This window comes from Solanum pennellii, chromosome 7, assembly GCF_001406875.1.
Source record: "Solanum pennellii chromosome 7, SPENNV200".
NCBI classification, from domain to species: Eukaryota; Viridiplantae; Streptophyta; class Magnoliopsida; order Solanales; family Solanaceae; genus Solanum; species Solanum pennellii.
The window spans coordinates 67972352-67984729 of record NC_028643.1 but is presented as its reverse complement, the minus strand read 5'-3'; the positions used below and the strand labels follow the sequence as shown (position 1 = coordinate 67984729).

At 30.8% G+C, this 12378-nt stretch overlaps 1 protein-coding gene across 2 annotated transcripts; it reads right to left on the bottom strand.

Annotated features, from left to right (window-relative positions):
* Positions 1–5938: 5938 nt before the first annotated feature.
* Positions 5939–9690, bottom strand: LOC107026281 (transcription factor PIF4). 2 transcript variants are annotated; one of them, XM_027918594.1, is made up of 10 exons: positions 9530–9690; positions 9360–9401; positions 8957–9035; positions 8004–8856; positions 7826–7924; positions 7667–7732; positions 7311–7376; positions 6755–7063; positions 6524–6650; positions 5939–6279 (listed from the first exon to the last, which is right to left on the bottom strand). In XM_027918594.1, the coding sequence occupies exons 3-9, from the start codon at positions 9025–9027 to the stop codon at positions 6561–6563; spliced, it is 1554 nt and encodes a 517-aa protein (XP_027774395.1). In that variant the 5' UTR covers positions 9028–9035; positions 9360–9401; positions 9530–9690; the 3' UTR covers positions 5939–6279; positions 6524–6560. The 2 variants fall into 2 exon arrangements, with proteins under 2 accessions (XP_027774395.1, XP_015082675.1); XM_015227189.2 differs by having other exon boundaries at positions 8957–9038; positions 9530–9689.
* Positions 9691–12378: the final 2688 nt, after the last annotated feature.

Genomic DNA, 12378 nt, shown 5'->3' with positions numbered 1-12378 from the left:
GGTACCCAGACTCCAAAAATTGAAGTGTTTTGGAACGAAGACCCTGTGATGGTCCGTCGTATCCATGACGGTCCGTCCTGCAGGTCCGTCCTGAAGTTCAGAGAAGTAACTCCAGTATCCCGATTCCCAGAGTTGAAGTGTTTTGGAACGAAGGCCCTCGACGGTCCGTCGTGCCTATGACGGTTCGTCCTACTTGTCCTCGAGGGTAATGAGAAGAGCAGCAGAAGAAACTAAACAAGTGTGGGACGACGGAGTCCATCACGGGCCGTCGTGACCAGGACGGTCCGTCGCGTGGTCCGTCGACCCAGTCAGTTTTTTATCAAAAAATAATTTTACTGCTCGAACCTACTAAACAGGTTGTTACAAAAAATCACTCAACTTTATTTTGTATCATTAAAGTCACTCAACTTATGAATTTTCTTTTACAAAATCACTCAACTTCAACTATTATTTAGGAAATCATTATAAGCAAAAAGTAAAAGAAATAATTACACAAACCTCCCTTCAAGTTTAGCTTTGTAATACTTATTCCAATTGATGTTTAATATATCATGCTTAACTCTCTTATTTTATTTTCTTTAACAAATATTTTCTTAAGCATTTCTTTTATAAAATCACTCAACTTTATTTTATTTAATTGATTCTATAACATTTATATTATTAAATTTCTCAAAAGAATAATTATAACCCTTAAAAAAGTCAATAATTTTTTCTGCTTGAGTTATAACCAATTTGTGTGATTCCATGCTATTGTATAGTGAATACTGAATAGCATGTCATAATCTGTCATTTTAGGGGAAATTGAAAAACTAATTATGCCAAAATAGTTGTACAAATATTCAGGTCATATGTGATATACTCATTTATATAAAGCTAATACCTGTCTCCCCCATAAGTCTATTCTTAATACATCTACTCTATGTCATTCATCAAGTAAAGATGAACATCAAATCGATATATATTCATATTGTATCAGCTAATATTATCAAGTAATTTAAACTTCAATGACGGCTTGATGGAGATGATGAAAATATTTTGAAAGGCATGAATCTGTTATGGATTGGGATGGATTGATAACAATCATTTATGCTTGAATCGTGAGATCTAGAATCAATTTTAGGTTAATTTTACTTTTAAAGCGCAACAGCCAACTGTTTTCCTTGAAATGTGCAATTGCCAGTTATTACAATGTATCACATATAATGTATCCGGATGAAACTTATGTATTCAGATGAATTCTATTTTAAGAAATTTTTGTAAAATAGAAAAAAGTAGGGATAAGATGTAATTTAGGTATTACACTATGAGATTTATGTAAGTTATACTATTCTATCATATTCTCTAAAATACTCTATCATTTGAAAAAGCTACAAAAATTCCTACTCTCTCCTATTCTCGGATACATCACATTTATTTTACGCAATGTATCAGGACACAAATATACTATTTTACCCATTTATCAGTCGAATAAATCACTTTACGCAATATATCAAGACATTGAGTAACATACCTAAAATTGAGATGTAATATATTGAGCAACATCAGAATTGGCATTTCACTAATTAAAAAATCTCAGTAAATGCCCACAAAGTTTAATTGTTACCACACATTTACAATTCCACATGTGCACTTTTCATCTCTCCCCTTATTTAGGATTTATACAAATACACGCAATTCTTCATAGCAAATTCCATTAAACTGTAGCCGTGATTCATAATTATATAAACTATAGCTTTATTAAATAATACACTAGTAATATTTATCGATTCAAAGGTGGTGACATCATCAACAACACTCAATTCAGGTTGTTCACATTTTCCCCACCCCCAAAACTCGACTTCTTCCTTTTTCTTCTCTACTTCACTTTGATTCGATGAACTTGAATGAAGTTCTCAATAATAATATGGACATATAGTGCATATCATTGTACGATGTATATGTTATGCCTATATTATTGATACACCCAATATACATTTGACATATATATGAAATAATATAGTCATTCCAACGTCATTAGACTACTAACAAAAGCCAACATAATCATCTCTCATTTTATATATTGTATGTCATTGTGAACCTGATATTTATACTTTGTGAGACGAATATGAGTTTTTTAGCGAAAAAATAAAATAAAATAATTATTTCAATTATAAACTAGTTAATCTGAAAGTATAAATTGTTGTTCAAACCACACTAGTTATCTAAATATTTTACTAAAACTAAAAATAGAAAAAACTATTCAAAATAACGCAAACTTTATATTTTGTAAAACTAATTATTTTAATTTGCTTGGAAATCAAGAAGCTCGTGAATTAATTCCTACCGGGGAGGGTCAAAATTGAGTGTCAACAGGGAGGATGAAATATGAAAATTTTAAAAATATTTTATAAATGATTTTTTTTTTTAAAAAAAGATGAGATTGTCGCGGGGGAGGGGGGTATGTGGAGGAGGTGATGGAGTGAGATAAGAAAAATAAATAAATTTTTTATATGGATAGTAATCTTTAATTTTTAATTAATATTAATTTTTTATTATTTAATTTTTATCTAGTAAATTATTTTATTTATGTCGAATGCCATGTGTCAAAGTTTTTTCATATAAAAGAGAGAGTGCACTACATACACCACTGAGGTGTGTTTCTCAAACTAAAAAGTGATAATTTAGGCATGAAACTCACATTTCCAATAATTGAGGTATGAAACTCAAAAAACATAAATAACTTAGATGTATTTTTGACAATAATCTCAATAAAATATTAAAATACATGTGATAATCATCAATAGTATTATGCTCACAATAAATTTCTTATCCTTTTGCCCCTAACAGTAACAAGAAAAACAAACAGTTGATTAAACGTTAAAGCTTAAAATCATATATACTCCACAAACAGTTATTCTTTCTCTAATCTCTAATTAAATAATTGATCAATTGATCACATTATCATGGTCCCCATGGTTCTTCATGCTACACACTTTGTAAATTTCACATGACTATTAATAATAATTTATTTTTTTTTTGAGAAATTCAATGATTTCAATTACATGTGAAAATTGGGTATATAAGTTAGTATGTTACACAATTTTTTAAATTTCCCATGGCCCTTGATAATTATTGCCCAATACGCATTAAAATTGGTATGTTACACATTTTGTAAATTTCACATAGCTCTAAATAACTATAGAAAAAGATTTATTTTTTATGATAGGAAAATATGATGATTCCAATTAGGGGTTGGCATGGTGTATATACTGAATTTTCGTATTCTATCTAAATTTTTGATACCATGATTTTGGTTTTTTGGTATTTGATATAGTATATGGTTTATATTTTAAGTTTTTATTTTGATATTTGGTACAGTATTTGGTATTTAGAAATAACATATCGTATAATAATATATAATACTAACAAATATGCAATCTACTACTGTATTTTGACTGATGTAATTAATTAACAAAAAAGAGTTGTTTGTACGTTCTTTTGAATATATATTATTTCTACATGTGAAATGTGTTACTATGATATAATTGAGATCTTTTTTTGANCCCCACCCCCCAACAACCCCCCACCCAAAATCCCATGATGGAGAAATTTAATGATTCCAACTACCCATGAAATTGGTATGTTTCACATTTTGTAAATTTCACTTTACTCTTAATAGTTATTGAATAATTTTTTTATGATCGAGAAATTTGATGATTCCAACTACGCAAAAGAATTGGTGAATAAAGCATCTACTTTCTATTTTCTATCCTTTTCACTTAAAATTAAACTCAATTTATACAATAAGATTCAAAACGCAAGATGAATATACGTATAGTACATCCAAACTTGTATGACTTTTGCAATTAAATCGAAGCTAAGTCAATGTTGAGTTATGATATTCACTAATAAATTTTAAATATAAAAAGAAATCGATAAACACACGAAAAAATTGAACAATATCAACATCTATATATATGGTAAGCTTTTAATAAAAAGAATCTAAATAAATCCCTTTCGCGCCTCCTAGCTCAGACCAAAAGGCCGAGGGAATATAGAATAAGATTTTTAAGGATGGAAAGGAGGTAAATAATTGACTCAACAAAGTGTGATACCTATCTATATCTTTGTTTTAGAAATTATATAAATTAGTTACGAAATTTATCGATATTTTGTTAGTTAACTCATTGTTAAAAGGCTCTTAACTAATTAAATTATCTTAAAATCTATCACTAATCTATAACTAAATGGTATTAACTTTGAAACTTTTATTACTTAGCATCTTTTCTTATTCTTGATCAGTCTTGTCCAAGTAGCTAGAGGAATTGTTGTGAACATGACCTGACATGAAGTTTGAGATGTAATGTAACTGGTAGAGAGAATTTGTAGGACCAATAGAAAACAAAGATATATAGCATCAATTTTACAAGTGGTGGATCCCATTATTGAGGCATCAATCTTTTCCAACTCTCTAACATCAAGAAAGAGATAGACATAATATAGTAGTTGGTCCACACATGACCACTATCTTTGAATTAATGGTTTTTATTATCACACACTTTAGATATCTATAAAAGTAGTGTTGCATGTGAAGCACAACTTGCATCAACACTAGTCAATATGAATCTAGCTACAACTAGTTGCACCTTGATAAGGAAATATTTGCATTTGTTTAAATACCTAATTGAAAATTAATTTTCAACTGAAATGTATTAGTTATGCACCCTAATCGATTCATACAATTATATTTAGTATTAGTTCATTCTACTACACCCTATTAATTCATTTAATACAACAATTCAAATACTCATAATGTTCGTATAACTAATCTTGATTTGCATTATTGATATTAGTTTTCCTAATATGGTGTTATTCTTATAGATCGTAAATGATCGCTTAGAGTGCTTGAGAAATTATTTTTTTTTTATAATATTGGACCGAGACGAGTTTAAGAGGAACAACACAATAACTGACTTTAATTTGACCAGGACTGAGGCGTAACTGTTGTAATAGATGTACGTGAGTAGGAATAATATGTCAGTACAATCCTTTTCAGGCAGTTATGTTGAAAGGACTATTGATTTTCCAATTGAAACAAAGAGTTACCATATAGTTGTGGTTGTGGCTGTTAAATGGAGTAAAATTAAAGAAGATCTATCTCAGATATCTGCCTTGTTTCCCATTGATAGGATGATAAGAGACAACTTAAGACACCAACACATGATTAAAATTTTAGACAATAGTGGTCACTTCTTCTTGACTTGGGAAAAAAAAATATCTTTGGAATATCACACAAAGCATATCTTATACATTTGTTTCTATCATTAACTTTTGCAATGAAAAATAATATTGTCATTGAAGATATTTTAGTTGAATGACTATAGATGATTTATGGCTCGTTTTCTGTTTTAATAATAATAATAATAATTCTTATTTGTATAATATATGGTAAAAGTAAAATTATTGGCAAATTAATGAAGGATTTAATCTTTTCTGTTTGTTTTATTTTTATATTAAAATAGGGAAAGGGTCATGGACCATTCTCTATGTTTTAATATTCTTTATTTTAGATGAACCGTTTGTCTATATTTTAATATTATCTATTTGTATAATCATTGGTGAGATGTTGTTTTTTAATTATTATTTTTAATACAGGGTATATGGTAAATTGGAGGGAAATAAAATTGGAACAAAGCTCATTAGTTTTTCATTGGATAGAAAGAAGATCAATACAATATATGATTGAATGGCGGATTCAAAATTTGAAAGTTGAAGATGTAATCATGTACTTACCTCTTACAACAAAAGACATTACTCAAACGCAACATGCTATATATCTAATTTTTCACATACATATCGCAAATTATAATGAAAATGTGCGGGTGTCGTGGCACCCCTACCTCATAAGTCATAAGTTAGATCCGCCCGTGGCTAGCCACACAAAACAGGCAAACTTTGATCACCATTGAATATATATATAATGTGATACGCAGGATATACAAAAAGAAATCAGTATGTAAAGACCAAATGGTTTCTTATTCCTCAGTAAATTTTTTCATATACAGTAAGTTACATATGCCAACTACTAATGTGCTCCTACAGAATAAAACTTGTAGCTTTGCTATATGAAGAATTCTCCATGAGTCTCATACAATGAAGTTCATGTATTTCATTACGATGGTGTCGTTGTCTCTTACATATTTGAACGTTAGCTCCCAAAATCTTAAGATCTTCCAGCAGTGATTGCTAGAGTCTAGTACCATGATAAAACATTACGCAAAATGAAGCAATTTCACTGTCCTGTCAAAATGGAAGAAAAGTACTATAAAATCAGATAACATAAAAGATGTTAAACTCTTGGTGCATCAAGTGTTATATTCTGAGGTCTACTCAAGCACTACTTGTCGATGAAAATAGAACAGTAATTGAACAATCATAAATCGAGCGGACTCCAACAAAGAAAAGGGGTCATGGTACTCCTTATTATCAGAGCTTATGCACTCAATGCAACTTTTCAAAGGGTAAAGCAAGAAAAGTCCCTTACCTAATTTTACACTGATAGTATCCTCAGTGATAACTCTTCAAGTGGCAGGTGCATTACTATTAGTTGGATGTGGTAACTGCTGAGTTTGCTGTGCTGTATGTGAACCTAAGCCAAAAATGTTTATAGGCTGCCAAGGAAAGCACAAAATTAAAAGAGAAGAGAATTTAGGATACAATTTTTTCTATTTATATGAAGTGTACATGATGAAAGTAGGTATGTGGGAGATCAAACCTGAGAAGCGCCTTGAAGTGGATGGAACCCCATGTAACTAGCATATTGATCTGGAAAATTGGGATTCTGCAAATGGCGTTGATAGTTAACTTGATTCAACATTGAATTCTGGCACATTGCAGCTGCTTGATTATTAGGGGCAGCTTGTGTCAAAGGGATTGCTGGATCAACCAAAGGAAGCCTAGCTAAATGCATAGCATTGTGCATGGAAGGCACCGAAGGTGGACCCATCCCCATTCCCATTCTGGAAATGTAGTGTTGGACACCAGGGAACATCATTGATGCCATGCCACTTCCCATCCACATCATCTGAATATCACCATAAAGGAACATTGTACTTAACTTATATCCATCGTTAGTGTAAACGAAATTTCACAAACTATCAGGTCATCTAAATATAAGCACAAATATTGAGATGTATAATCTTCGATAACAGGTTTGAATGCATTGACAGTATAGAATATTTTTACAATTGTACCTAAGATAAACGTAGAAACATTTGGATCATGGACAAATGAGTCGCTAACTCACCCCGTACGATTTTATGAGTTCATACCTGCAGTTGCATCTGAAGTGACTTCAAGTATTCAATAGCCTCATCCAGCATTGATGCTTTGTCTGTCTGAAAAAAGTAAGCCAGGAATCATAAAATTAGGAATTCCTGAAAAAACAAGCTGAGTAGGTATAACACAAGCACCAAATAATCCCAGTCACAAGGTTCACTAATGGTTTTCTAGCATCAACCAAGAAACGGTTGCCGATTGAATCAAGATCGTGTATACTTTCCGTATTATGAAGGTTATGCCAGATACTATTTGTACTTTTAAAATGCTAACAATTCCATGATCAGATGAAAACTACAAATATTGTCCATGAAAAGTACAATCAACCTCAAATTCCTCAACCCCATACCTTAGTAGAGTGAGGAAGAAGCTCTTGCAAGGCCTTCATTTTCTCATTGATTCTATCCCTCCGTCTCTGTGAAGAGAAATCCATTTGATGATTAAGGTGTATTTCCTTGAAGAAGTCATAACATATATAAAAATGGAAAGGAAGGTCAACAACTTCTACCCTTTCAGAGAGATTATGCACTTCTGCAGCACGGCTCCTTCGGGCAGTTCCAGATTTTTGGGCTGGCTTGTTTCCTCCAGCTGATTCTAGCTCATCAGCCTGTATAGCAAATTATGGAACTTCATATAAATGTAACTTACTTTAAGCCAAGAGACTTAGAAGACAAATTGTAACTTACTTTACTCTGGCATTCTGGTTCTTCACCATCTCTACTCTTCCTTTTGTGGCCCTGGCTATTGGTCGCTGTAGATTGATTGCATGCTCTTGCATAACTACTACCGGATCTTCCTGAAGACGAAGATGTATTAGCTGGTTCAAATGTGTCTCGGTCCATTGTATCACTTTGTGGACTGATTTTTCCGGTATAATCAGTGATCATTGCTGCAGACAACCCTCTATTTGCACTACTTGAAAACCGGCTAGTATCAACTTGATTGCTGCCACAGTGGCTTGAACCAACTGTCATCACAGACCCCTCTTTAATATCTTGCAGGATCAGATTGCTTCTAGCTTCTTTGCCACCAAGCTGCACATTGGATGACCTTATCGGTGGAGGAAAGTTAACACCTTTCTGATCCCCCCCTACTATATGATGTTTCTGTTGTGCTGATCCAAAGTTGTGAAATCTTGGAGGTGGCATTGGATTTGGATCGAAACCAGAATGATGTGATTGCGGAAGAACATGGTTGATCTCTAAAGGATCAAACTTGAAAACCTTGTTATTGTCCTCTGATTGCCTAATTGACTTATCAGGTTCCTCCCCCAGGTGAGGATTTGTTGAAATATCAGATAAGAAAGGGGAACAAAATTCTTTGTCAAACGAATCATCGATAGGGCAGTTTAGCCACGCGACAGTTTCATCATCTTGAATCAAATTAGTCTGATTTCCAGCAACTCTTATTGTTGGTTGATCATGTTTGTTAAACTGTCTGCATTCATTAGGATCATAGCCTGGCTGCTTTTTATGTGTTTGGCTATGTAATACTACCTCTCCGTTTCGCCACAACAACTCCACTAGCTCATGATCAAATCTACAGAAAAGACCATCCAATTGACACCAATTCAAGATCATTTTTTAAAAAACAAATTTAATATACTTTGGTTATGTAATCAAACACATATATTATTTACCCCATAGGCTTCTTTTGATGTGGAGCAGGAAGTTCAGTCTCAATATTCCATTCAGGAAGACATGGATTCATGGCTAAACCTACTGCATATCAAGAAAAGAAACAGTTTGTTTAAGCACACAGTAAAAGGCAATCTCAAAATCATCAAATTCAATACTTAATAGTCAAAAGGGGGTTTTAAAAAAATGATTTTTCTATATCAAGAAAAAAGTGAATTTCTTGATCATACAAAATAGAGCAAAAAGGAAACTAAATATAGACAAGCATGACATAACTCTTCAAAACTTCAATAGTTCCTCTACTTTTCCTTACTTGTCCTCCCCCACCCACCCACCCCACCCCAAACAAGAAAACCCTCAGAAACAGAAAGAATGGAAAGAAAGAAAGATTTTGCCTTATTATACCTTACAGAAAGAAGGAAACAGAGAAGTTAAATAACCAAAAACCTGCACACAACACAAATAGAACAAGTCAAGAATGGCTTAAAAAATCAATCTTTTTTAAACCCCATTTCTAAAATCAACATAACATGACTAAGAAAAGAAATGAAGCAAAAAAGAAAAAAAAATCAAACCTTTTAGGTTCAGTAAAGGAAGAAACACCAAAAATTTATAATGGGAAAACAAACCAAGTCAGGGAAAAAAACTATGTGGTCTTTGTTTCACTTATTCAAGAATAATAAGAAGGAAACAGACAGCAAATGTGAGCATCATTTTTGGAATTGGACACAATAGTGTAATAAGATTAATGACAGAGAAAATGACGTCTGAATTATTTTTTTGGATACAGCAAATACCAGTGGCTTTAGCTGTCAATCATGGCGTCCCCGTATAGGCCACGAACATTCAAAATTTAAATTTTATGAGTTTAATTTATAATTTATTGTTTTTAAGTTTCTTCTCTCAATACATATGATTAAGAATCATTTCATTAAGAATACAATTCTTTTATTTTAAATTTAGTGATCTGTTTTGATTTAACGCACTGTGTAAGGAAGTTAAGAAGATTTTAATGGTTTCAAAGATGGAATAGATTGAAATTAAAAAGTTGCTTAAAAAAATATAATAATTCTTTTTTAAAATAGATTAAAAATAAAAATAGGTCAAACAACGAATTAAAATAGAAAAAACACTAAATATAAAAAAGCGTCATTCTTTTGAACTAAAAAGGAAAATGAATTAAGTAAATTTAGGGGAAAAAAGCATGATTTTAATGAACTTTTATATATAAATTTATATTTTATATTTAAAATACCGAATTCAGACTCAAATCCGATATATAAATGATACGTGCAGCCTAGCTGTATGAAATCTTCTTTTCTATTCCAATGGACCCTTTGCACCTTGTGGATCAAATACTGCTAAATTCTTTTGCCACGTTTGCACTTATCCTCATTTTCACTATTATTTTAAATCATTATTTATGTATATTTCACTTGTAGTACATAATTTTTAATTATTGTGTTCAAGGAACACTAATGATGTTGATTAAGGAGACAAGAATATTGATGTCAATTATTATATTATGATTGAACTGGTATTTTTTTTAATGTTTGTAACCAAGTATGAAGTCAATTACAAATATATTATGATTGAATTAGTGTTTTTTTAAATAGTTGTAACTAAGTCAATTAATATATTATGATTGAAGTAGTGTGTTATTTTGTGTCAATGATAGATTCACTTTTCAGATGTATATTATTTTAAGTAAGTTGTTTGAATTTGTTTATGGTCAATTATTCAGTGATGAAGTCAATTTAGTGTTATATATAGGTATTAATAAAGAGTGTTAAAATCTTAACTGTCTGTTAATTAATTCCACGTTTTATATGTTTGGGATAGGAGAAATAGGGAAGGAAATTATAAAGCCGAAAATTGAACTTTCGCGTATAAAGTAAAAGTTTAAATTGCCAACTAATTGAATTATTAAGATATCTATTACTATATTTTTTAAAATAAAAATGTGTCAAAATTTTAGGTGTTGTAAAATGTTTTTGGGCAGTTTATAGGGGTAAAAACAACAGTCATATATACTACTAGTATTTATCTTCAACACGACTAATTAGATTTTGCCCATTGACTTGAAACCACAACTAATATTAAGCTTTTTGAAATAATATTTATATATTTGAAAACAATGGAAAAAGTATAATACATTACAATAATAAACAACTTAATTAAAATATTCAAACTTTATATATAAGCACATTAATTGAAGAAATATTTGATTGACACTTGAAACTCCAATGATGTCACATGAACTGGGACAGAAGGAATAGAAGACAAGTGAAATTCAAGATCTTGAGATAATTTCTTTTATCTCCCCCTTACTGTGGTGGATATCGAAAGAGGTAGAAGTAAGTCGAATAAAATATTGAGAAGGAGGTGATTAGATAAAGCATGATATACGTACAACTTATCGAGGAAATGATCTTTGATAGAAAAATATAAAATTTTGAGAATTAGAGTCGAAAGTTAGAAAGTAGTCAAGCATACTCTAGCTTCTTTATCAATATTGTTATTGTTATTACTACTCTCATACTATCTTATTCTTTAATTTTAGTATTATGTACATGTTGTCTACTTGACTTCGATTACTCATCGTATTATCTGTTGTTGCTACGGTTTTATTCTTTGTCATCATATTTGCGTTACATACTTTATATTTATTATATTTTACTTGAGACAAGACCACGGGTTTATCAGAAACAATTTCTCAACCTTTTCAAGATAGATAAAGAATTAAGACAACATATATATATATATATATATATAATACTAAAAGTGGGAAGCTCCATAGTTGAAAGTTGAATTACAAAAATATCCCTCATCATATTTAAAATAACCACTTTGTCCTGATCATTTAACTAATGTATCAAACTTTTCCTATTACATCATTTATATCTTTTGTCTTTTAAACTTCAATCAGTTATATAATCTATACTCTTCAGTTATATAATCTATAGTCTTTTCATATTCTTTGCACTTTATAAAGTTACCATCCTGTCAAATTTCTTTATCATTTTATTCTTACTCCTATTATGTTAGACTACACAAAAAGCTATTATTATCTCCCTCTTATTTGTTGAGTTTACCCTAGCATAAGGTAATACTATTTTTTTCCTTTGAACAAGTTCAATTTCTGTTTACTGCTTAAATTTGGCTTGTGTTTACGAAACAATGTTTATAGATAATATTTTTTATTTTATTTATTTCACACACTCTGTATTTTTAGTTTGCTCCAAAAAGTATCACTTTGGGAGTAGCTATTGAACCAAATTCATAAGTATGGAGTATATATTTCATGAGTCTGATTTTAAATCTAACTTTATTGGTTTCATTTAGTGTCATTTTTGTATGCTTTTGTGGCCTCTCAATTCTTATTTAGTATGTATATTTATTTTTAAAACATTATTAGTATCAT